The 25,860-nt window shown below is 55.4% G+C and overlaps 1 protein-coding gene across 1 annotated transcript; it reads right to left on the bottom strand.

The window, feature by feature from the left end:
• Positions 1-215: 215 nt before the first annotated feature.
• Positions 216-25,860, bottom strand: ABHD17C (abhydrolase domain containing 17C, depalmitoylase). Its single transcript, XM_037053490.1, has 3 exons — positions 25,278-25,860; positions 5,395-5,574; positions 216-1,619 (listed from the first exon to the last, which is right to left on the bottom strand). The coding sequence occupies exons 1-3, from the start codon at positions 25,844-25,846 to the stop codon at positions 1,400-1,402; spliced, it is 969 nt and encodes a 322-aa protein (XP_036909385.1). The 5' UTR covers positions 25,847-25,860; the 3' UTR covers positions 216-1,399.

Raw genomic sequence — 25,860 nt, 5'->3', positions numbered from 1 at the left:
TCTCTTCGGGTCCCATCTACCCTTTCCTGCTGTGCATTTTCTATTTTGGTTTCTTTCAAAAGTCATCCAAGTTCTCTCACTAAACAAAAGCCTATGCCCTGAGAAAGGTGGTGGGGTGTATAGGCCCCTAGGGTTTCCTCTTACACGGAAACAAAACAGGTTCCTAAGACCTATTTTCCCTGAGGGAGAGAAGGAAAAACAGTAGCGCCCCACGGTCTGATCCATGCATCCTTTATTCCGTGACCGACCGCTGGGCCGTGCCCCGGCCACAGTACACAAACCAGCACTCGACCTCGGTCCAGCTGCACAACAATCTGAGGCTCACAGTACATTTAAGGCTTTTAAATTTGGGGGGGGGAAGTAAAACAAAACGAAAAAACCCCTGCAAACCCAAACCCCCAACCAATCCGCGAGCAGTGTAGCAATTTCAAGCATCTTGTATTTCTGATGCTTGTAAGATGCAACTCCAGTGTCAAAACCTAAATACCTGCTAAACTAAAAAGATTAGTTCCGTGAAATATTAATTACATAAATTCTTCAAAGCCTAAACTGATCGTCTTTTTTTTTGTTTTGGAAATGTTATAAAATTTTTTGATAGCAAAACATAGGAATAAAAACATATTAACAAAATGTATCCAATCATTTACATTACAAACAAGGAATTTGCAGTTGTATCCTGCCGAAGGACAACTATCCATTAAGAATCTATGCACAAATGTGTTGCAAATATCTACAGGACTTTTTAAAAAGCCTATAAAGTGGATTTGCCAGGAGGAAAGTCAGTTAGGCTCCTGTTATTAGACCAGCCAGACAATCAAAATAGGAAAATTCTGTTCCCTAGTAATAAATTTACACTTAAAAAAAATCCAGTTTCTTTTAGTTTAAGAATATTCCAGTTATATTTCTACGGTTCCAGTAGGTGAAGCTGTTTGGGACAGTTCCAGTCAGTTACCCTTCCAATGACCTGTGTGGGGGAAAGGCCGGCATGTTCGTGGGAGTTAAGAGGACATTTTTGTCACCAGTCTTCCAGCTGCTCCCTCACAGCTTCACCGAGGCATTGACCCCAGGAAGGCAGAGGACATGGGGAGGGTGGGGAGAAGCCTGCGGAAATGAATCCTAAGTGACGGGGAAGCCAGAGGCCCGGGCGGGAGCATCCTTCACACAGCGGGAGAACCTGCCCCGCGCTGGCCCTCACCCCTAGTCCCTGGGAGGACGCGAGGTGGGAAACCGTGAGGTTCGGTGTAAAAGGTGGCGTGAACTGGTAGAAATCCTCTGGCTGCGAGCCGGAGGCCTCCCCAGCTCTCTGATGACCAGGCCCTGCAGGCCAGCACTCCCTGGAGGTGGCATGAACCAGAGGACCCTTTGTGTTCACAGTAAGTGAGGTAAACTCAAGTCGTCTTCAGGAATTAGGAAGCTCGTGAGATATGAACTGTTTTAGTCTCTCTAGGTATTGTGCGTAAAGCTCTATGTCGTTGTGCCCGGCCCCTTCAACCCAGAGGGGCTCCACGGCTCGAGGGCAGCGCTCGTACATGGCCAGGCCGTGGGAGAAGTCGATGACCTCATCCTCTGTCCCGTGAATGACCAGCACGGGAGAGGTGACTTTAGAGATCTTGTCGATGCTGCGGACAGAGAAGGGGGAGGGGAGAAAAGGGCTCTTTAGTTTCTCTCACAGACGACAGCCCGCTACGCGCCACCCCCACCCCCCCGCCCTGCCCATTTCCAGGAGTTAATTAAAAGAAATGTTTTCACGTTGGATTAATTCTGGGTTTGCAGCGAAGGAACAAAGATAGTGCAGAGTTCCTGTCCGCCTCTAACCCGCTTCCCCAAGGCAGTGCCGAGTACTGTCACTGTTTGTCACAACCAGGAAGCCACCATCCATACACTACCGTTAACTGCACTCCGGACTTTCTTTGGGTTTCGTCCGTTTTTCCACTGACGTCTTTTTCTGTTCCGAGACCCAAGTGAGAATATGCTTCATTTGGCTGTTTGTTTTTTGTTGAAGTGTTTTATTAAAAACAGAACTCCTAAAAGGCACTGGACTAAGAATCCAGTAACTAGTATTTCTGACGTAGTCATATTTTTTAGAGGATTTTCAAAACAGTAAACAGGCTGGAACTTAGCATACTGAAGGAGTGTCTCCTGGGAAAGCTGAACACTTAATCCCCGGCCGCTCGGGTTTGGGGAACCTTCTCTGGGTGCTGCCTTCAGAATCGAAGAACAGGATCCTCGAGAACCACATTTCATAAAAGTTAATGCCTCCCTTTTCATACAAACTGTACTGCTTAGCTCGGAAAATTCGTGTAATGCCTACACCAGATTCCGAAGGGCTTCTGACTGTTTACCACAACCAAAGCTACCCTGGAGAATGAATTATTTGAGGATCTTCAAAAGAATGCACTACAGGCTCTGAAAACACTTTCCCAAGAGGAGGCAGAAGGCTTGGAGCCTGGCTGGGCTGGGCGTGGGGGTGACCTCCCAGGAGCAAACCTGGAGAAGGCCGTAACCTCTGTCCAGCCTGTCCACCTGCCCAGGCCCCTCTTCCAGCCAACTCCTCTTTCTGCCTTCTGCCCACGTGACAAAGGGGCACCTGAGGGTACTCTCTGCAGCGGACTTTCTGGTCAAAGTCCCAGCTCACACTTGTTAAACATTTACCGCAGCCGTGAACTTTGTCCCGCACACATAAAACCTCACGTCGTCCTCAGTGGGACTTGGAGTGAAGACCAACTCAGTTTAACCAGAGGGGGAACCGAAGCTTGGAGAGATGACTGAGCAGCAGCCACGAGGTGGTGAAGGTTCAGGAGGAGCTCTGACATCGCTGGCGCCTTCCACGGGCTGGGGCGGGGGCGGGGGTGGGGTGGGGGTGGTCGCTGTAGCCACTTCCAGAGGCCCAGGAAGACAGCAACACCACGTTGGCTGGGTCGGAGCCTCGGCGGCAGCGTTTCATGTCACAGATTAAGGATCTTGTTTATAAACCTACTTTCCCTGCATTTAATTCTAGAGGGACTTCTTCTAAGAATGCGAGAGTCCAGTGAATTATGTTCCATTTGAAAGATGTTGCCCTCGCCGGTGTGGCTCAGTGGATTGAGCACCAGCCTGCGAACCAAACAGTTGCTGGTTCAATTCCCAGTCAGGGCACATGCCTGGGTTGTGGGCCAGGTGCCCAGTAGGGAGTATGCAAGAGACAATCACACGCAGAAAGGGATGTTTCTCTCCCTTTCTCCTAACCTTCCCCTTTCTCTAAAAATAAGTAAATAATATCTTTAAAAAAACTGTTTAGCGGCCGAAGGAAGGGCTGTGCCCCACACTGCACACTCTGGAACGATCTCTACAGCCCGGCGGGGCGTACCTGCAGTTAAATGCCACCGTCTGGTTCAAAATGTAAAAGGTAAAAGAAAATAAACTACAGACCCAGGAAGGACCAAGGACCCCTTCACTTTTTCAACATGGAAAGCAGAGGGGAAGGGGCCCTCCTGTAAAGAAGGGGCACAGAAGCAAGTCCATGATGCGTCTGGCAGCAAGCTACTGGCCCGGCCGGAAACGCTGCCCCAGTTTGGTCCACGAACAGAGTCGCCTCGAGCGCCCCCTGTTGGAACCTGCCGCATCCACACTGCACAGGTCTGGACCGCTGGAGCGGCTCTCTCTGGCCTTCCCCACTCACCAACCGAAATCAGGCAACACGCTTGGCTCTCGAGGCCTCAGTCTCCTGAGCTGTAAAGAGAGTCCTGTTACCGGGCCACCTTCTTGACGCTGTTTTGAAGACTGAGATTACCGTTCAGCCAGATGCCGAGAGTTTCCCACGTGCGCCATGACGAGCCTTAGCTCGTTTCCTAGTCGTTCCCGAGCTGCGGCGAGCGGTCGTGGCTGAAGGAGGTGCAAGTTCCTTCAGGAGTCAGAAGAAAGCTGTTCGCTCTGCTGCCGGGAGAACTCCTGGAGTGGCTTCCCGTGAGCGCCCTGACTCTCTCTCCCTTTCGACCAACTGGCCTCTCTTTCCCAAGTCAGCACAAATCGGGCCGGCAGACACAGCCTTCGGCCCACCTAGTGTTCCCGGGCGTGCCACCGGAAACACGCAAGGTGCTCCACAGTCCCAGGAAGCCAACTTCCAGGAAATCCTGGTAGAAACTGCTCCGAAATGAAGCTCGCTCAAGGTGCTACCAGGAGGTTCCCACTTGTGAGACGAGACAGCCTGTGTCACAGAACTTTACGTGACCAAATGGTGTTCTTTTCTACCCCCAGAAATAGCAGGATGGCAGAAACTCATGGGTCAGTCAGAATCCTCAACCTGGACACTATTTTGGTGGAAGCTTTTCCTACCAAAGGGGCAGGTGAGCCAGCCAGGGCTGCTGGGACCAGCACCTCACACCGCTTTAGCAAGGCACCCGGGGAAAGGTTAGGGGGCAGCAGTTTTTACTAAAAATACTGTCCTCAACTTCAATTTACAAAAAAAAGCAAAGGCAGATGCTCAGAGATGTTCGAGAAACCAGTGTGCTGGCTGCTCAGCACCTGCTTTTCTTCCACTTAGTGGGAACGAGAAAACCTAGGTTCCCGGTCCAGCCCGTCGGCGGGGGGGGGGGGGGTCTCCTCACAAAAGCGGGAGACAGGATGGAGGGGGCGTGGCTCCGAGGAAGCGCATTCCCGTCCACCGCCCCCGAGCACATCACGGTGTGTGAGTAGCTCCCTTCACTTTTTCCCTCAGCTGAACTGTCAGACTGAGGACGTGAAGAGACAGACAGCCCACAGCTGTGGGTGTTGCCCCGGCCGGGGGGCTCGGTGGGTTGGAGCGGTATCCCATAAACCAGAAGGTCGCCGGTTTGGTCCCCGGTCAGGGCACATGCCTATAATAGGTTACGGGTTTATGGGATAAACCGGACGGGGCACGTACGAGAGGCAACCGACTGATGTGTCTCTTGCCCCCTCGCTGTCTCTCCAATCCATAAGCATGCCCTCGGAGGAGGACAAAGAATCATTACCAGAGAGTGGGTGCCTGCAGTTTACATCTGAGCGTGCATCCCACCTGTGCTAATGGTCTGGGCATACACACCGCAAGCAGCTCTTCGCGATTCACGTCAGCCTGACCACCCAACACGGAGTTCCTCCCCGGCGAGCAGGGGCTTTGCGTCCTGCACACACAGCGGAGCAATGAAGCCTGGCGGTCAGCGCGAACCAGGCCCCCATACGTCATCTGCTGCCTTTGCACAGCTGAGCCAGGCCCAGGGGACAAAGTCTCCTGCCAGTGTGTGTGTGTGTGTGTGTGTCACGCTCACCTCCACGTCCCCTCGGGCGCCAGCACGGGCGTGACGGGGCCCTTGGTAAATGTTTGTTTGTGGCCCACAGTTAACAGTGACGTGGGACCGGAACTCGGGTCATGGGGCGGCTGACGCGCCGGCGCGAGCTCACCTGGGGAAGGCATCGAAGCAATACGTTTTCCTGGTGTCGGGAAAAGCCACGCGCAACCCGGACATCAGAGGCGAGTGGAGGATGACGGCGGCACACTCGTACCTGGAGGCCAGGTCCACCGTGGGGACGGTCCCGATGCTCTGCCCGTACAGGATGATGTTCTCAGGACTCACACCGTACCTGGAGGGAGGGTCAGAGGTTGCGTGCCATTAGCTAATGAAGGGAGGAGAGAGAGAGAGAAACTACAGTACTGCACACTCACAAAACTCCCATCACCCCACGTGTCCACTGCACCAACACGGGTGGGGCGCCGGGTCCCCGTACAAGTACCCGAGATGCTGTCTCCTACAACACTTTGCAAAATCAGCACACGTGACCTTTTTTCCTTCTGGACAAGTAACTAAACCCGTGCATTATACAACTCGTGTCCGTGTTGACGGGGCCGTCTCACCCTCGATTTTCCTCCTTCACTAGAGTTTCTTTGAGACCGTGCCCTGTGGGGACGGTCACGTCACCAAGGAGGCAAAAACCTGTTTGTTTTCCATTCTGAATGCAGCTTTCTGTGCTGACTGCGGACAGGGACGGCGGGCCCCCTCTCCCAGACAGCCTGCGTCCTGTCTGAGGGGACAGCCTTGGTGCTGTCCTGCCGGGAGCCAGGCCGTCACCTTCAGAAGCAGCACGCCTGGCACAGGGCCACCAACTTTGAAGTCAGTAGTGGGAACAGTTCCGAGCGGCAATGCCCGGCGGACACACCATTGGACGTGGGACAAAGATCAATACGCAGGGTCCTGGGAGTGTTCGCCAAAGGATGAGGTCTGAGGGGGTGGGAAAGCCCCACACGCTGGGAGTTCAGGGACCCGCCGCGAAGGGAAGCAGGTGAGTCAACAAGACCTGCCAACGACAGAAGCACCTCCCAGCTGCCTGCCTGCTGCCGGGCACGTCCCCAGGGAGCCGACGTTCCTGTTCCCAGGCCAGAGCCTGACAAGTGTGCACCTCGTAGTTTCCTGACGAGGAAGATAAAGCAGCCTCCACCCCCGGAAATGGGCTCATTTTCCCTCTGCGAAGAAAGGACACCTTTGGAGGCCTAGGCTTTCTGAGTTATGATGACGTTTCACAAACAGACTCCTGTTGGTCGTGAATTCCAGTGGTGGAAGCAAAGGAAACATGTTTTTAGTGTCTGCCGAGCCCTGGCTGGTGTGGCTCAGTGGATTGAGCGCGGGCCTGCGAACCAAAGGACGGCGGTTCGATTCCCAGTCAGGGCACATGGCTGGGCTGCGGGCCAGTTCCCATGCACGAGAGGCAACCACACATTGGTATTTCTCTCCCTCTCTCCTTCCCTTCCCCTCAAAAGGTAAACAAATGAAGCATCTGCTGAATTAGTGCTGTTTGAGAAAATCTAAAAATTAAACATGAGTGATGTCTGCTATTTTTGTTTTGTTTTCTGGCTGACGGCATTTGGCCAAAAGGGGCATCAGTAAACCAGATCACTGGCCCCCTCTGGGAACTGTCAAAACCCGATGCAATGTTACCAGTGGTCTCTACCGCCAAGTAACATTGAACTGAATGCAGCGGGGGAAACATTGAATCGAATGTGGGGGGCAGGGGTGGAACAGAGAGTCTCAGGGGAAACAGAAGAAAACCAAGAAACAGCACTAAACCCAAGTGTAAGTTCAGGCAGAAGGCGCATTAGGGCCGGCAAGTTTACCCAAGCACAGGGAAGGGAAGTGCGGAAACGGGGACAGGAAGGTCAGGACACACTGAGCCGGAAGCCGCCGCAGGGGTAGGGAGGCCTGGAAACGCAGCAAGGAGACCAGCAACGGCTCCAGGGGAGGGAGCACGGGGCTGTTACCGGCCAGGCTGGGGTGGGGCATCTGCCTTGGGCAGCAGAGGGCCACCGGAGGGACACCCCCAGCACCCCGAGAGGAAGCAGGCTGGAGACGCATCGTGGCCACGGGAAAGAAGACGACGGCCGGGTAAGAAGACTGGAGCTGCTCGGATCAGATGCAAGTAGGGGAAAATAGTCCAGACAGGGGTTGGGGCAGAGACCGAGGGCAGCTGGAACTCTGGTTTGTCAGAAAGCAAGTTCGGTTCGGGAAGATACTGAGTCTCAGGTGACTGCGGAATCCCCTAGGAAGGCCTGGAAACATCCAACCCTCCGGGGCAGTTACAGGAAAAGTCTTCCTGAGACGGTCTGCTGGGTACTTAAGAGAGACCCACCAGCTCGTCCTAGGGCCTCCAGAGGAAGCCACTGGCTGGAGGAGGCGGTGGGGACGGGCCCCCACGGGCAGGACTCCAGCTCACTCCCAGACCCGGGAGGCAGCTCACTCCCTGGCCCAGGCCCCCGGGAGACGGACAGCTCAAAACTAGCAAACAAAAAGACGACACGTCCTAAACAGACTACTGTGACGATAAGGTAACCCACAAAACAACAGGGACTATCCAGAAAAGCGTCCCTGGTGGGGTGACGAGTGCCTGGCTGCTGTCGACTTCCTGAAACCTGTCCCTGTGTTTTGAAACCTCTCGGACGCACGCTCTCTCACTTCTGCGAAGCAGTGGCCGGCCTCCCTCGTGACCTTTGGCCCCAGCGGCTCAAGAGGCCCTTCCCAAGGGCGGGGCTGGAAGGGCCGCTCCTTCCCGGCTCCAAACCCACCTTCAGAGCCACTCAGTTCCGTCTGCTCTTCAGTCCTTTTCCCTCCTTCTGCAGTGTCTTTGCTCTGTGTCAGACAGCGCAACAAACGCAATCTGGCATGACTTAATTTTAATTTTTTTTTTTAAATTTTTAAAAGATCATCTTTCAGGCCCTGGGCAGGGAGCTGTTAGTGAAGCGCATCATCCCCACACGACAAAGCTGCCCCCCATTCGGGGCACGTACAAGAAGCAACCAGTGAATGTACCGATAATTGGGACGGCACATGGATGTCTCTGTCTCTCAAAATGAACTTTTAAAAGTCATATTTCAGGGGAGAAGTTACACTCCCAAAGAATATACAACTACCTGTCTTCAGATTTGTGACCACTGAAACAGGATCATGCGCTTGAACTTGCTGGAGTGTAGGTGTGCCTGACCCCGTCTGGCCACCGGGCACCCGGCGGGTTTGAGGGGCTCCCGGGCTGCCTCACTCCCTGGCTCAGCATCCAGCACCCGACAACAGCCTTTTAGTAAACGTCACTCCTGTCCACACCGGACACAGATGAAGTCAGACGCGCGGCCCAAGGACAGCCTGAAAGTGTCTGCCTATTTCACAGGCAGGACACTTAATCAAACGAGTCACGTTCGGGTGGCACAAAGTGTCTGTGCTGCGGGGAGGCTTTTGAAGGCAGCCGTCACGACGCCTCTGGGCAGCCCGTGGCGAGCAGTCAATGAGGCGAGGCCCGCAGACAGGCCCCTCTCCGCCGCCTTTTGGGCGGCTTCCCTGTTTCCACAGCCGGATGTGGCACCCGCGGGAGCTGACACAGCCCGTGCACGCGAGGCGGCCGCTAAACCTGAAACCAGGCAGCTGACTCATGTGTCAGCCGCGCTCGGGCTCGGCGCTGCCGCACTCTGCCTGTCCCCACACCCACTCACACAGAGGTCTGTGATGTGCCCGTTCCCCCTGGGCAGAGAGGCAAGGGGGCCCTTTGTCCCTCCTCTGTGCCCGCCTGGCTGTGTCCTTCCCCGTAGTGTTCCTGAGTCTTCTTCGTTCTGCTCCCAGAACCTCCCACTTCCCCTCCGTCCTTCTGAAAAGCGTTAGAAGTTCGTGGCATCAATGATGCAAGTGTCTGAACACACAGGCAGGGGTGGACAGGCCCTGGGAGGTCACACAGATGGATGACTTTGCTTTACAGACCAGAGACGCGGCGCTCCGAGAGAGGCTGCTGCCCTGACTCAGACCAGTAATCACCAAGACAGCTGCTCCTCGGGGATCACAGCTCCAGGATGTGGCCTGGCCAGGGGTGGGCGAGAATCACAAGTAAGATGGATGCCCGCCGAGCTCTCAGGGGTGCTCCCGGACAGGGCGCAGGGCAACTCAGACCGGACGGGGCTGCCAGCTCCCACCTCCGTCCTTGCCGAGTGGCAGGCAGGCCACCAACCCTGCTCGCAGGTGTGACGCGGGGCTCCTCCCTAACGAGGCGGCCGTGTTACTTGCCCCCACCCCCTGACTTCTGACTCAGATGCAGACGATTCAGGATCAGTATGTCCACAGCACCAGCCTGAAAACTCTGAGGCTTTGAAAGTGGACATTCTGTTCACTGGGGACAGAGTTTATCCTGGGGTGACGCGAAGTTCTGCGGGTGGACGGCGGTGACGGTGGCAGAACCGGCCACTGGAAACAGGGCTCCAGTGGGAAAGTTCACCCTTGTGAGTTTTATCACAGTGAAAAGAAGGAAAAAAGTGAACAACCCTGTGAGGTCTAACTTGCACTGATCCGTTCCTTGTTAGTGAGGACAAGGGGAAAACGCCAAGTCTCCAGAATTCAAAAGTGCGATTCGACTCGAAGAATAAGTAGTCAACAACAGTAATAAACGGTAAAATTTAGGGTTTCTTAACATTGTAAACTCTCTAAAGTCCATAGTCATTACAATTTACCAGGAACATAAAGAAAACAAACAAACAAACAAAAAAACCCAGCCCTGGCTGGTGTGGCTCAGTGGATTGAGCGCCAGCCTGTGAACTGAAAGGTTGCCGGTTCGATTCCCAGCCAGGGCACATGCCTGGGTTGCAGGCCAGGTCCCCAGTAGGGGGCGTGTGAGAGGCAACCACACCTTGATGTTTCTCTCCTTCTCTTTCTCCCTCCCTTCCCCTCTCTAATAAATAAATAAATAAATAAATAAATAAAATCTTTTAAGAAATCAGGAAAAAAACAAGACGACACAGGCACGTTGCTGATACTGCGCGCTTTCACCAGAGTCAGGCAGCCTGCGCTGCTCATAGCCGGTCTCTCGCCGAGTCCGTTTCATTTTCACACCGCTCTGACCTCCCCAGCACAGAGACCCGTGGTCCTCTCCATCATCTCTCCACCATGCCTGGGATTTATTTTTATTTTTTTAGCCAAACAAAGGAGAACAGCTCCTTCAGACAACACAACAACTCTACCCACCCCCCCAGCCCGACCCCCGGTCCTTCTTCTCTCCTGGGGACGAAAGGCTTCCCTCGGGGACCTCGTGCCCACTCTGCCGCCGGTGGCACCCACACAGACGACTGTCTTCGCATGGCACTTGGCAATCAGAATGAAGCCGTAGCAGAATTCCAGCTTCTATATTTGAACGCTCAAGGGCGGTCATTAGAGCAGCCGTCTGCACCCTAAAATACCACCCGGTCTGCAGACCAGCCCCCGCGGCCTCCGAGGGGCGGGCGGCCGCTGCCTGCCTCGGGTCTCCCACCGGGAGCTTTCATTTCCTTTTCCACGTTGGTCTAAGAGGAGGCCTGGAGGTAACATCAGCATTACCTTTTAACTAAGACACTGTGTAGCGTGTAAACGTAACAAAGCGAAGGCCGTGTCCTTATGGATCGTAAATGGGAAGCATTTACGTGCTCACTAAGAGCACAGCGGCATCAATAATTCAGAAGCGCCCAGCCGGCCATGCTCCCCACTGCGCACTGGAACCTATGCAGTGACATCACCCAGCCTCCAGAGCCCAACACAATGACCAGGGACTGAGCGGCATGAACAGGTTCCGCTCCCTTTGCGCGCTCCAGAACCATCCCGTCAGGTGGATGAGGCCAGGCCACTCATCAGAAGTGGGTGGGTTCCCTGTGCTACGGGGACAGGGGTCTTTAGGACCCCGCCGGCAGATGCTGGGATTAAACGCTGATTCACACACAGGCAGGGGCAAGAGAGGTGGGCTCAGACACAGGGTGGGGGGGCCTAACTCGGGCACCTGCTGTGGGGGCTGTCCTTCCTTTCCCTCACTCCGGAAGGCAAAAGGGTGTCCCCTTGTCTGAGCGAGGCTTGCGTAGGACCCCACACGTCCGCTCCAAGGTGCCCACCTGCCTTCTCCCTTGCTCTGCCTCTCATCGCCAACGCCCCCGTGGCCGCTCGGCTCCACGCTGCCTGTGCCCTCTCCTCTTTCTAAGCGCGTCGGACCCCAGACAGTCCCAGTCTCCCTCAGTCCCTTCCCAAACACCAACAGGCACTTTACCACGAGTCCCCTGCCTTCACCCCGGACGTTCGCAGGTAGATTTCTAACCGAACTGACTCCCAGCGGGGAGAGAGGCTGTTGTGGTTGGAGGGTCCCCGCCAACTGCAGGCAATGTACAAAAGGAGAGCATTCACCAGCAAACTCCAATCCGCCAAGAATTGTTGGGTTCCCGCCCCTCCCGCACTGGAAAGGGAAAGAAATCGAAGGGATATAAAATCTTGTATTGAAGTACCAACAAATGCTTTCAACGCCTTAACTCTGTAGGCATCTTTCGCTGGAAAACGAAGCCTATTTTCCACCCTCTTCTACAACCTATTAGAATTCCTCGGGTATAAAACCCCGTGAAACAGTGCGTCCAAATGTTTATGAAAACACTGAGATTTTATTGCAGTTTCATGCTGGCTACTTCTCTGGCACAAAGCAGAGTTTCATGCGTAAGGCTGTACAGTTTCACAAAGTGAACACGTGAATCGAGCATTCCGTACGGAGCACGTCGGACGAGCATTTTTTTGCCTGGCTGGTTACCCACACTCCCCCTGACTGGGCCTCTCGGTGGGGCCGGTGGGAACCAGAGGCAGAGAGGGGAGGACTTATTCCCCAAATGCTCACCCAGTGTCCTCGACGCCTACAGTGCCAGGAGCCGGGGCACAGAGATTAACAAGGACGACCTGGGTTTTTCCCTGGTGGGGGCTCCTGTCCTCATGGTCTGAAAGTGTGGGTGTTCTCTGTTCTAATATCAAGATGCCCGACCTTGGGGTCTTTTTTGTCTCACAGGGCCGTGCAGGGGTCTCATAAACTCTCAGAGTATCCGTGCTGTCAGAGGTTGGATTTGATTAGCAGAAAGGGGAGCCACTTTATCTTCTAAAAACATTCTCCACTTTACCCAGCAGGCAGGCCCTCAAGTGTACCCGGCTGCACGGACGGTCCCCCGGATGTCCTGAGAGAGTGAGGTCAAGGCCCCGGAGCCCCCAGGTGGCTCGCAGGCTCTGACACGAGGGGACTGGGCACGCCAGCTCCCAGGTGAGTTACCTGCCTTTGGATTCCTGAGCTGTCACGAGAGGGGAAGGACTCAAGCCACTGCCCCTCCCCCTGCAGGCTCAGCCCTGCCAGGCCATAAACCCCACGTGACCGTGACTGGGCCAGGCCAGGTGTCCCCTGTGGCCAGGTACGGTGGAGGTGGCAGCTGTTGTGAACAGAGGCCCCCACTCCCCGGGCTCCCCGTCCCATCAGGGAACACCGAGGGCCTCACAGTGGGTGCCCGGCTCGGTGGCGGGGCCCGCTCCTGTCCAGCTCTTGTCTACCATCAGAAGGCGCCCACAGCCAGACAACCCACAGTCACACTGATGCCTCTGCACACCTCCTCTCCAGTCCTAATGACCGCCTGCAAGGGGCTAGCATCCGTCCCTTTGAACTAAAGATCCGGGCGGCAAGGTGAGGTGCCCAAGGCCCCGGAGCTGGGAGGCGGCAGAGCCTGGCTCTGAACCCAGGTCTGATGCTGCCTCCAGAGCGAAGCCCCTCGTCTCGACACGGCCACCACCAGCCAGGGACGAGTGGCAGCAGCCACACTGTTTCTTGGTGACCAGACAAAACTTAGCAGCGTGTGAGGCCTGACAGCCAGGCCCAGTCCCCAACTCCACGGTCACATCTTTACTCGATGAAGCCAGACCTCACGGGACAACCCAGACCTCCTGGTGCGGCAGAAAGTGGCCCTCGGACCCCCAGGGCCGTCCCTGGCTTGCTCCACGGACCTTGGACACCTGTACGGGGGACCCGTTGGGAGCAACCCCGGACGGAGCCGTTCAGCCCCCGTTCTCCTGTGCCCTCAAGGCTCCCTCCCCGCCTTCTGTCACCCGATCCCTTCCCTTCCCAGCCGGCTGGGGAAAACGGCCTCTATTTTTAGAAAGAGACTGCATTCTAACATTTGAAGAATGCTGTGTTAGGACATCATTTGCGGGCCGACAGTGGCGCAGAGGAGTGTGGCCTGCTCGAACCTTCTAGGACAGAAAGGCACGAGGCGTGTTCTTCACCACGGGCACACAGACGGCCAAAGGGCCGGGATTTCCCAGCTCAGACCCCTGCGGTCAGCGGACCCCGTGCCACGCCCTTGCTGGCTCCTGGCCCCAAATCCCTGGAGCGCACTGGGCCACTGAGCCACACAAGGCTGGTGGGCATGACCCCCTTGCGCCCTTCCCCAGCAAAGCTTTGACCATCCGGCTCTGGTTATTCTCCAAGAAACTGGAAAACCAGAGGAATGGACAAACATAAGCTAACACAGAAAGCATAGTTGGTGCAGGATTTAAAAGACCGATAATGGGAGTTCTAAATAAAAATTGGCCTAAAGGCATGTCTCTCCATTTTCCCCATGTGAAACTCACCCACAACATATTTAAAAATCTTTAAATATGGAGAGGACGAAAAGGAAGAAAAGGAAAGCTCTTCAGAGAGCTCAGGGGAGGGGTGCCCGAGACCCAACTGAGTCCCAGAGCGCAAAGGCAGCGCACAACTGAGATAGAAAATGAGTGTGTCAGAGCACCTGAGAAATATTTCTTCACACACCATTACAGGTGCCGGTGTTTAAAACAACACACTCGGGCCAGTGTGAGGTTCTGCGTGTAGAACCGGGCTGTGGGCTTCTGCGTCTCAGCCGCCGGCCACTCAGCTGCGCCTGGGTGCGTGGCACCCGACTGTCCCAGGGGCTCACAACGCCGGCTCCCACGCGGCCCCTCGGCTCAGGGAAAAGGGAAATTCACACAAAACGTCTGTCTGGCCTGGAAACGTCCTTGACGTTCAGAAAGCTATGAAAATGGGAAGTCAAAGAGTGAACTCAGAGATGAGAACCGATGGCCAAGACAGAAATATAACTCAGAGAACAAAGTGGGGGAGACTTCCCAGGACGTCACAGAAAGGAGGTAGAGAGAGGGAGACTGGGAGCAACGAAGGGGACAGCCCAGGTGGCCGGGCAGCGGAAGCCACAGGCGCGGAGGACAGTGGGAACAGACCACCTTCTCGCCGCACAGAAAGCCGGGCCAACAGTCGGGGAAGGAGGGGGCGGAGGAAGGTGGGCACAGGTTACTCACTCACCTGCACAGAGGCAGCAGGACTCAGTGCATCCCTTAAAATCCCCAACGCCCCCCACGAAAACCCAGAAATAACTGTCAAATGCCGAACGCAGTCAAAGGAAGCCAGATAACCAAGAAAAATCCTCGAGTCTCCTAGCAGAAAGGCAACAGGTATCATGTCAAGTTGCTCCTGGGAGCCGGGGGCAGGGCGGGAGCAGGTGGCCGGTGGACCGATCACTGTACACATGTATCGTCACCTGAGGACACATGTTCAGCTCAGCCATGACGATGGGGTTCACCCCAATGCCACATCCTGCTGGGTTTCTCCCCGGCACACTGGCAGAGCCTGGTGCCTTGAGAAAGACCTCAGCATTGACTGGGACCGATGCTCCGTGAGTATGTGACTGGCAGTCTTTCTTCAGAACATGGGGACGGTCCCCGTCCCTGCACTGGGCCCGCTGTCTCCTGGCGTCTCCGGGCCAAGGGGTTGTTTGGGCGGATTCGTGACGTTACTCTACCCCCCTCCCCCGCGCTCTGCCCTTCACGGATCAGACAAGGTCTCCTGAGGAGGCCAAGTCCTCCAGATGCTAATTTTCAGGAATTACACGGAAGCACCGGGTTTAGAAGTCAAGGCTGACTATGAATAAGGTCAGCGGCAAGGAGAAATGGATGGGCTAAGCATGGGGTTTCAAGTTCCAAGAAGAAATGGAATGTCTTCAAACCTGGTTTAAATACACATTCAAGGACAAGCGAGAGAGACCTGATTTGAACCCCGTTGGGGGGCAGGAGGCGGGAGGAAGACAGACTTGAAGGGAGGGTCTCACACCTGCTCACAAGGTTGCAAGGACACAAAATCCCGGCAGGAGTGGGAAGAACGCTCCCATGGGTGCCTGCCTCTGGGGCAGCCCTACTCTCCTTCCCAGCCACCAGCCCAGCACACAGTAGGCCAGCAGCGCTGGTAAAACCAGCAGAACATCTCCTTGAGACCCTTCGTTTGGGCGTCTGCTCGGGGAGACCCCCAGCTGCCCTGGAACCAAGACAAGGGGACGAAACCCCGACCTGCTTCGAACGAGAAGGCGTCAGACGCCACACAAGGGTTTTAGAGGCAGAGTTTTAAAATAAATGCAATGTATTACTCTTTTACCGGAGGAATGGAAAACGTGCAGAAACGCAAGTGCTAAAGGTGCCACGGCGGCAGCATCTCGCACACCTGCTACAGGTGAGGCCGAGAAGGAAAAACAGTGACGTCTTCCTTACGACAGAAGTCTACCTTCTGCGGCGCCCGGTTATGTTCCGAAACGCACACGTGCGAGGGACAGTCAGCGGGGCCGTTCCCGGCCGTCCAGGCCGTGGGGGGAACGTGCCGTCCCCCTCCCGACGGCAGCACCACCGAGGGTGCTGCCCAACAAGAATGCGTTCAGAGGGAGGGCCAGGGTGAGGGGGAAAACCCAGCCAGGAACGACGCAACAGACCGGCGTCACTTCCTCACACGAAAGGCGTGGGGGTGGCAGGGACACCGCGCTGCCCACGAAGTGGCTGGGTAAGAAGAGCAACGTCGAGGGCGGGGGACAGTGGCCGAGGCGCGACCTGGTGTGCGACTCCTCGGGGCAATCAGATGGGACGAGGCCCCAGCCCCTCCGCCTCCCCGTCCTGGCTGGGCTGACAGCGCTGTCTGCGCTTGGGACGGGTGTGAGCAGGACGAGAACCGAGATTCAGGCCTGAGGACAGGCAAGGATGGGACAGAGCTGAGCCCAGGGGAAACAGTTCTCCTTGGGTGAACTTGACTGTTGACACTGAGCTATTAATTCAGTTACTCATTCACACAAGGCTGATGAAGAGTGAATGGCCGTCAGCAATAAAAGAATTATTGGCAAAGATAAACTCGGGACTAGGGTGGCTGGCTACCCGGGGACTAAAGGGGGTGCTGGGGGTGGAGGCGCGGGGGTGGGGCTGGACGGTCAGACACATCATCACAACCCACACAAAAGCCAAACGGATGAATTAAACAATAGGTTATGAATAAGTACCCAGAACCTAAGAGTATGATCAATCAAATTTTACACTTGACACTAGAACATTTTGTTTAAAAAATAAATAAATTGTTCAGTCAAGTTTGGGTGAGACCGAGCAGCTCTGGACGTCCAGATTCCAGAAACACTGAGTGACAGAAACATCCGTCGGCTGCCTCCTGTCCATGCTCTGACCAAGGATCGAACCCGCAACCTTCTGGTGCACGGAAAGGAGGCTGCAACCAATGGAGCCCCTCCCCCCCCCCCCCCCCCCCGGCCAGGGNCCCCTGCCCCCCGCCAGGGAGTGAGGGATGGATTTTTCAAGGTTTTCACTCCCCCTCTAAAAAGGATGCAATTCAGGAGGAAAAACTGGCCTCATTTCAGATGCACAGGAATAAAACACTGTCCCGTGGAATTTAAAATAGGTCGGTGTGGCCCTTTAAAAGCCACTTCAGGGATGAGGAAGGAACGGGGAAATAAAAGTCAAGGGCACTCAAAGAGAAGTCAGATAGGGAGAGGGCCGTTGGAGGACCATCTGCACGCAGCTGCCTTATTGAGAGGGACCACACCAGTAGAGAGCAAACTGCGGAAGTAGAAACGGCAACAAAGTAACAGAGGCCGCTCAGCTCAGGGCGATTTGAAAGTCAAAAGAAAGGAGCTTTTGACTTTCCCTGGAGCTTCCCCTCCTCACTAACTAACCGCCCCAGGAGCCGCTGTGAATCATTCCCTCTCGATTCTGCGGTCCTAACTTTCTCACAGTGCAGCTCTTGGGGCCTACAAAACCCTTCAGAAACACAGGGGGTTGCTGTGTTTCAAATCCTCTTTCTTCTAAAAGAGATCTCCGCAGTTCTTTCATTTATCTATTTATTCCCTTCATTTACTTACTTTTTAGAGAGAGGGGAAGGGAGGGAGGAAGAGAGGGAGAGAAACATCAGGGTGTGGTGGCCTCTCGTGCGCCCCCTACTGGGGACCTGGCCTGCAACCCAGGCGTGTGCCCTGACTGGGAATCAAACCGGTGACCCTTTGGTTCTCAGGCGGGCACTCAATAGACTGAACCACACCAGCCAGGGCTAACTCTTCAAATCTTTAAAGGCTATTAACGCTAAACTTCTTCATCTCTTTCCCTGTGTTTCCAGTGGCTTTAAACACTCATTTCTTCAAACGCAGATTTGGGCATTCGGTGAACATTCGTTCATCAGTCATAACAAATGCAACCATCATTTCCCCGAGTTACAGAGGAAACTGAGGCACGGAGAAACCAGCACAGACAAGATTCAAACCCAGGCCACTCTTCCCCTCCGCCCTGGGCACCCCCTGAGGTCATCAAGGGCTCAGCTGACGAATCCTCAGCCCAGCTGCACCTTATCAGAATCCACTGTAATAAAGGCAAAGTCCGCAGAACCACCCGACCCCACTGCCCACACCTCCCTAGAAAACAGTCATTTTTCTTCCTTTGAATTGACTTCCAAACGCTCAGGAGGCATTTTTCCGCCTTCAGAATACCCTTAGACAAAAGTGCAGAATTCCGTGGGGGGACTCTCTCCAACAGTATTCACAGCCATCTTTCAAATGCAAATGGAAGCTTTTCTTTTTGTACCAGAGAAGAGGTAGTGACAATGTCAGACCGCACCAAGCCTCCAGCCCAGCACCCAGCGTCCTTCCAGCCGCCGTGTTCAAGGAGGGGAGTGCCTGAGATTTTTAATTCCTCCTCAGGCTCGGCTCCTGTAACTCTGAGAACAGAAACCCCCCCAAAACGTGAGGCAACAGCGGTAACCTGGAGGGCCGGTGTCTGACTTTGTGACCACGCATCCTTTTTTCATGAAAATGTGAGCGTGCCTCCTGTGTACACCTAGATGGGCAGAGGTTTATGTGGATTGGTAATTCAAAACAGTGTATAAGATACTGTGGACACTTACAAAACAAAACAAAACAAAACCCCCCCAAAACACCACACATTAAAAATAACAAAAAGCAAGGTAGTCTTCTCCCTTTTACAGATACGCAGGTAGTGAGTGGCGTTTCATCCTAAGTAATTGGGATGGACCTTCCAGAAAAGAGGCTGCTGGCAGGAGGTGGAGCCCTGGGGGACTTTGATTCAAACTCTTCAGGGTGTTAATGAATTCACGAAGCAGTTCTGGGGTAACAGAGCAATTCAAACGTAATGAAAGAATGGACTTTGAAAGGGACAGGTCCCTGCAAAAGTCCCCAAGAAACTCTTGTTCTGTCTCCAGTTCAGAGAGGAAATACAGGGAACCAGACAGGAGGAGGATGAAAACGTTTTAATTTACTGATTTGAGAGAGAGAGAAGGGAGAGAGGAACATTGACCTGTTGGTATTGATGCATCATTGGTTGATTCCTGCATGTGCCCTGACCGGGGATGGAACCCGCAACCTTGGTGTTATTGGGACAACCCTTTAACCAACTGAGCAACCCAGTCAGGGCGTGTACATGTTACCATTGAAATGATAGGAATGTCTCCCATGAGAAGGACCACAGTGGCGGTTAAACAACTCAGCCACCAAAAGCACAGACTTGGAAATACCCTGGAGTTTTATCTACGACCGTGGGTGGATCTGATTGTTGAAGTCAGAGCCGCCCACAACGTCCGCTATCACAGAGCTTTCCAGTGCGGGTAATTCCAGTGCCCAGGGTCGGCCGGCCTGGCTCTCCCCGTGACCACCACTAAAAGCAGCTATGGAGAAGCTACACCTGGCTTGACTGCCCCCCACCACGTCAGGGGTGAGCTCACAGAGCCCAACCGCCGTCTGCAGCCTCACGGTTTGTGGGCAAGACTCTGAGAACAGGCCTGCTTGGCGCTCTGGGCCCAGCGTCTCTGTCCAGACTGCACTTCCCCCATTTAGAAACCTCACCAAGCAGCACGCCGCTAGCGCAGCCTGGAGGCTCTCTACCCCCTTTCTCGTCTCTGGTGACGAGCCACGCCGAGGTAGGGCCCTTCTCGTCGCTGCGGCGCGGGGACCGACAGGCGGCCAAGAACGCCAAGTCTGGGCTGACCGGGACTGACCCAGACTCCCAGGAAACAGAGGGCTCCGGTTTCCCGGGGCAGCCTGGCCCTTTAACACTCAAAAGGAAATCAGGTGGGGGAAGCTATCGGGGAGCGGCATTCCAGGGGCCCAGAAGGCCCCACAGGAGCCTGAGGTGACCGACATCATGGGAGCACATGCACCGGGTGCCTGGGTGGACTTCAGGGACAGGGAAGGGAGGCCCTATCCGTGGAAGGCCCTCCCTCCCCTAAGTAACGAAAGGACAACCACAAGTCCTAAGCAGAGGACAGGGACGGGGCCTCACCTCCACATCCTCTCCACGGGACCCTGTGCCCACAGGCGTGTCTGGTCCCCTCGGGGAGACGGGCCAGCCCCCCAGCTCCCCGGGAAACACCATGGTGGGGCAAGCGGAGCAGGGCGGTAGTTACCAGGTGTTGGATTTCAGGTAAGGTTTCCTCTCCTTTTAAGATCTCTTTTGAGGATATAAACGCCTTGGTCGAGGAAGTGCCACCCGATTGCTTTTGGGGCACACCAGGCCCCAAAGCAAAACAGGGTGGGGGCGGGGGAGACCTGTTCGAAGAGGCTCCTTCCCCTTAACTGCAAATAGAACAAACATCCTGTGTCCACACCCACCCAGCAAGGCTCGCCCTGCTATTGTTTACATCCACGGTGGGGGGTGGGGGGAGGAAGCAACGTCTTGACTGCTCCTTCTGATGGCGGCATCTGGTCTTTGGCAGGATCTGAGCGTTTGGCTGTTACGGCTCTAATAATTGTACCGATAACGCTGAGCAACAGTACCCACCCCGCTGTGCTCTTCTTACTAAGCGGAAGTCGTCGTGCCAGGGCTCAATGATTATTATTGTCATCATCGTTACTATTTTTTTTAAATCGATTTGAGACAGAGAAAAAGAGAAGCATTGATTTGTTGTTCCCTTGACTGGTGCATCGTTGGTTGATTCTTGTGTGTGTGTGTGTGTGTGTGTGTGTGTATGTATGTGTGTGCCCTGACTGGGGATCGAACCCGCAGCCGGGCGGTACAGGGACGACGCTCTAACCAGCTGCACTGCCCGGCCAGGAGCCACCGAGAGTCCTCAACTCTTAGCCAACTGTAATCACAGCCAGTTTTTAACTGCACACTGGCTTCTGGATGTTTCTAGACTGGTGCATCTCCACCCTGGCTGCATGCACACATATGCACGTGCACACATATGCACACAGCTATACACAAACTTACCCATATACACATGTACGCAGGAATATATAAACATGTGCATACAGGCACACGTGCACATGCGTGTTTGTGTGTGGACATACTTTTACAAAATCTACCTAGTACATGCCAAGTGCAGCCAGGGCTGAGATCCACGGCAGACACGGTGTCCACCACGGTCCCCAGTAGTCACAAAAAGCAGGTTTGAAAACACAAGAGCCCAGAGACGGCACCGCAGAAGTCACGCAGCTGGTCCCCCCCTTTGAGAGCAGCGGATGGTGAGGCAAAGCCGGCTGTGCCCCCTAAAGGCGGCGGGGGGGCGGGCGGAACGGGTGCTGGAACTGGAGCCCACCTCCCAGTTCTGAAGGGTTAGTGATGACCTCACTCTCGGGAACGGAATCTTCTGGACAAATGAGAAGACTATCCTTGAAAAGAAAAGAAAGCCTAAAAACAAAGTCACGCTCACAGCCAAACAATGACCTGAGGGCCTCTGTGTTCAGATTTGGATTCCTGTGCGCGAGGTTTCTCGGAAGGGAGCCGAGTCATAGCCTTAACGTTAAGCTTTAGCGAAATCCAATAGAGAAGGTAAATCTGTGACCGGAATGATCACTGCCATTCCTAAAGCCGGATCTGGGGTCTTCTTTAACGTGGGATTATCAATACCAAATAGAGAAGTTTCTAAATCTGCAGAGAGGGTGAGGGGGAACAGTAGAGTAGAATAGAAGGTCGGAAGCGACATCAGGGATAGTGTAACGCAAAATGACGTCCTCGGGGAAACAAGTCCTCTCCCACCAGTGTGCCCTGGCACCGGCAGAATGGTAAGGCTGAGCCTCCACGATTCTGCCAAGCAACACCCGACATGTTTGGGAGAGAAAACGCATCCAGCCCTGGCTGCCCGTCCACACAGAAACACGAAATAACCTGCTTAGTGCTTCTGCAAACAGGAAGTGAGGTCTCTCCACACACAACTAGTTCTGGCGGGATGGAGGCCAGAGCTCACAGCGACTAGAGAAACCTGCTTGGTGGCGACGGGGTGGGAAGGGCCAGGCGTGGCAGCCGGAGCAGCTGGAGGAAGGGAGAGGGGACACCAAAGGAAAGGCCCGAGCAACCCTCCCCCCACGCCCACCTCGCCGATTTCAGCTGCAATGCGTCGGACTCTAGAACTCAGTTCTTCCCATGCGCGGGGTGCCGTGAACGGCCAGCTGATGCCGTTTTCTCTCTGGAAAGATGAGCGTCAAACATTCTCCATCACACACCCCGTTCCTGTGGCCCCTCCTCAGCGACACGGTCAGGCGGAAACCTCAAGCCTTCTTCCCCTCGATGGCGAGCGGCCTGTCCCTCTGAGCACAGAGGGAAGAGACGCTGGGTCATGAAGGGCGGTGTGCCCAGGGAGGTGACTGTTTGCGAGTCCCAGCAGGAAATCTCCTTCTGAGAGGCGTACCTGTACGACCCCCTCACAACCGGCAGCTGCGGACGGTGCCTCTCCAGGCTCCCACTACCTGGGGGAGTCCACCACCACCTTCCGTAACTGTAACTAGTAACTGACTCGGTTTTCCTGTTACGAAGTTGTAACACAGTAACACACAGTTCCGACTGCCTCTAAAACCTCATCCACCCTCTCACGACAAAGAGAAACCGTGCGGGATTTACGGCACTCGAGGGGCACCTACCACCGCATCTGGTACAAGCACAGAATCGATACGCGTGTGTTTAATGGCTCCTGGTTTGCTGGGCGAATGAATGAATGGGTGGGTGAAATATGAAGTCTTTGCTAATTTGCCTTTGGCACCTAAGCAATGAGTCTGTTACTTATCCACGGGTCCCCAGCCAACCCAATGCCCCAGCCCTCTTGCTGCTCTAGATTACAATGTTTCAATGTTATTGAAATACTCTCTGCCTCCTTCTCTGGGTCACCCGCTTGTTTGGGTTTATCCTTTCAAACCAGCTTGATCCATCCCCACTGGAGCCACAGGCCTCACTTTGCAGCCTGAAGCGGCTCGGGTCCGACTGGGTCTGCGAATCCAATCTGGGCCCGGGGAAGCGTGGAGTTCTTCCGCCTTGCAAAAGGGCAGGCAGCAAAGACCAGAAGAAGCAGGAAGGAGGAAGCAAAGGGCAGGTGCCTGGGGACACACCCCTTGTCAACCCTCCTAGCACAGGGAGAGACGGGAGGCCCCCCCAGTGAGCAGCAGGGTGACCAGGAGATCAGAAAAGGGACAGATCCCCAAAGACACGAGGGCTGGAGGTGAATAAGGGGGTGACCCAGCCACAGGCAAGTGGATATGTGTGATGGGAGGCGCCCTGGTGTAGTGATGACCTCAGTGGAGTGTGACACGGAAGAGAAAAGAGCCCCGAGGTCCAGACCAGGTGAGGGCAGACCTGCAACCTGCAGAGAGCACCCAGGGGTCAGGCTGAAGGCCGGGGAAGGGCCTGAGTGGCTTCAGAATCCTAGATTCTCAGACTAACCGAGACACACACACATCTGGTAGCTGGGACTTCACGGTGACATGGACAAAGTACCAACCTGCGGACAGGCCACGAGGGGCATCTTCTCCAGACCTGTCAGATGAGGGGGGTGAGATGGGGGGTCGGGGACAAGAGCAGTATCCAGAACTGAGTGGGAAAATACAGTTAACAGTTCACAAAACAGCACTTGTTCCTTATTTCTCTAAAACAAAAAAGAGAAAGAAACAGAGCCCATTCTGCCATATGCAGAGCCCATAGCGGGGAACATTGTATTGTGCAACCTCAGATCTGGAGGCACAGATGTGTGCGTGTGGGGGTGTGTGTGGTTCGATCAAGATGTACAGTGTGTCTCTTACCGCGGGGCCACGATTTAAAAAAAAAAAAATGTGGCAAGCACAGGACGAGAGGACGAGGAAGGTTTCTTCGAATTCTCCTATTTGACAGGTGTGTGTCTGCCAGCCTAGACAGGAGTTCCAGCGTAAGACAAAGCACGTCGTGGGCAACGTGAAGACACACGGTCAGGTAACCCCAAAACTACACCTTGTGTGAGACAGCAACGCCCTCGGTTAAACTCAGGCTGACCCAAGTCTCCAGGAAGTAGCTACGCCTCACAGACGCGGCGACAGAGACACACCTGTGTACTCAGGCCAAAGGCTGGGCCTCGCCCCTGCCCGGCGGCTTTCGTTCCAATGTGGACAGGCACCGAAAGGGGCATTTTATTATAAAACTTACTGGAGGCAGAACCATACTATGTCACCCCAAAGTCATGGAACGCCAAGCCTCGCTTTTAACACCGTTAGCAAGAGCAAATTCTAGCACTCAATGCCTCGGACACCCTTCTCTGGAACAGGGAAGAGGAACAGGTGGCTTTTCAGGACTTGTGGATTCCGGCTCGACATCCCTGCCTGCGACATTCCCCTCCGCCTGGGAAAGCCAGGGTCCAGATGAAGTCAGGACTTCAGGAGAATGCAAACGAGCCACATACATTAAATCTTAAGTACTTCCTGGGTGGACAGGCCATCTTCCCAGCAAGGCAGAGGGTGATTTATGGGGCTATGAACCCACAGGATGCAGACCAAGTCATTCAGAAGCCCAGCAAATGCATCTTACAGAAAAGCCGTGTCGGGGCCCATCAGCCACCGTCACGCCGGTCCTTCCTCTGGGGCCCTCCCCCTGAGGAAGTGAGATGTCCTCACAGACACATCCCGGGGGTTCCCACCGTCCCTGCTCAGAGCTCAGTGAGGGGAAGTCAAGGACGCAGAACACGGGCCGCGAGGTGAAGTGACTTGGCCACTTTAAGTTAAGAATAAAGCTGAAGTTTTCTGTTTGACACTCTGCTCCCGCCTGCCCCCTCCCCCACTCCAATCTGAGCCTGGCCTGGATATGGCCCCCCCTCAAGGAATACTTTCCAGTCCTTCTGCGAATGCTAATTCAAGGTCAAGAGAATCCCCTGTCAAACGCCCACTCATCCTGGGTGTTGCAGAGGCTCTGAGGAGGGTCCACGCGGGCAACCGCCCTCAAGTCCTGCCGCACTCTGGCCCCACCAGGGCCCTCCAGCTCCGTCCAGAGCTGCCCAGCTGCCCCGGAGAGCACTGGACAACGGGACGGTCTCTGGGAAGTCATCCCCTCTCGCCCCCTGATCTCACAAGGGAAGGAGGTGTCCAGGCGGCCTGTCACTTCAAGGTCACTTCAGTCTCGCGTGGCCAGCTCCCACGAACTGAACGCGAACCAAGTAGTTTTCTTTCCGCAGGTACTTAAGCACCCCACGCTGCCACCTGAAGACCCCAGCTGAAGGTCCCGGGGCTCCCAGGTGTGCCCACGGTGGCAATACCCTCCGAGTCTGGGCTCTCCGGGAACCTCAAGTCTGGTGGGGTTATGGGGAGGGGGAGGCCCTGGGGGAAAGGCCAGGGCGCAGAAGGAAGCGAATCCACAGCGGCCGGGGGCTCTCCACTCGCCCCGGACCAGGAGGGCGCCCACCCGCCTCCGGCAGCCACAGGCCCCACCACCCCGCGCGCTCACCGGGTGCGGAGCGCCTGCCAGGCGGCGTCGATGTCGGCGTAGAGGTTCTTCTCGGAGGGCCGGCCCGAGCTGACGCCGTAGCCCGAGTAGTCGTAGGAGAAGATGTTGCAGTTGATGCGCGAGCCCAGGCCGATGTAGAAGCTGCACATCTGGCCCAGGTCCACGGCGTTGCCGTGCGAGAAGAGCAGCGTGTAGCGGCTGGAGGGCGCGCAGCGCACGAACATGCAGCCCAGCCGGTTGTCGCGGGCCGTGCGCGAGAAGAAGACCTCGACGGCGTCCAGCTCGCGCTGCGAGTACTGCCAGTCGGCGCGCTCGCTCAGGTGCAGGCTGCACGCGCCCGGGCCCGCGCCCTCCTCGGCCGCCTGCGCCGCGGTGGCCGCGGGCGCCGGGGCCGGGGCGGGCGCGCCGGGGCCCGGGCCGCGCTGCTCGGGCGCCAGCACCGTGTAGGTGGGCTCGGGCGGCAGGAAGGCCAGCTTGGCGGCGATGCGGCTCGGGCAGGGCGGGCAGCAGAAGAGCCAGCACAGCTCGCCCAGCGAGAAGCCGTTCATCCTGGGGCCGGGCTCGGGCATCGGGACGGCCTGGG

This window comes from Sturnira hondurensis, unplaced genomic scaffold (assembly GCF_014824575.4).
Source record: "Sturnira hondurensis isolate 20B ecotype Veracruz unplaced genomic scaffold, ASM1482457v3 Scaffold0007865, whole genome shotgun sequence".
Taxonomy (NCBI): domain Eukaryota; kingdom Metazoa; phylum Chordata; class Mammalia; order Chiroptera; family Phyllostomidae; genus Sturnira; species Sturnira hondurensis.
This window is presented reverse-complemented; position numbering and strand designations above follow the sequence as displayed.

Bases quoted from the DNA above. Each gene is read 5' to 3' on its own strand.
- ABHD17C (XM_037053490.1), bottom strand. From the start codon at position 25,846: ATGCCCGAGCCCGGCCCCAGGATGAACGGCTTCTCGCTGGGCGAGCTG. The intron at 5,575-25,277 runs GTGAGCGCGCGG...CCCTCCCTCCAG, and splicing joins TGGCAGGCGCTCCGCACCCG to GTACGGTGTGAGTCCTGAGA. The intron at 1,620-5,394 runs GTGAGCTCGCGC...CTCTGTCCGCAG, and splicing joins TGCTTCGATGCCTTCCCCAG to CATCGACAAGATCTCTAAAG.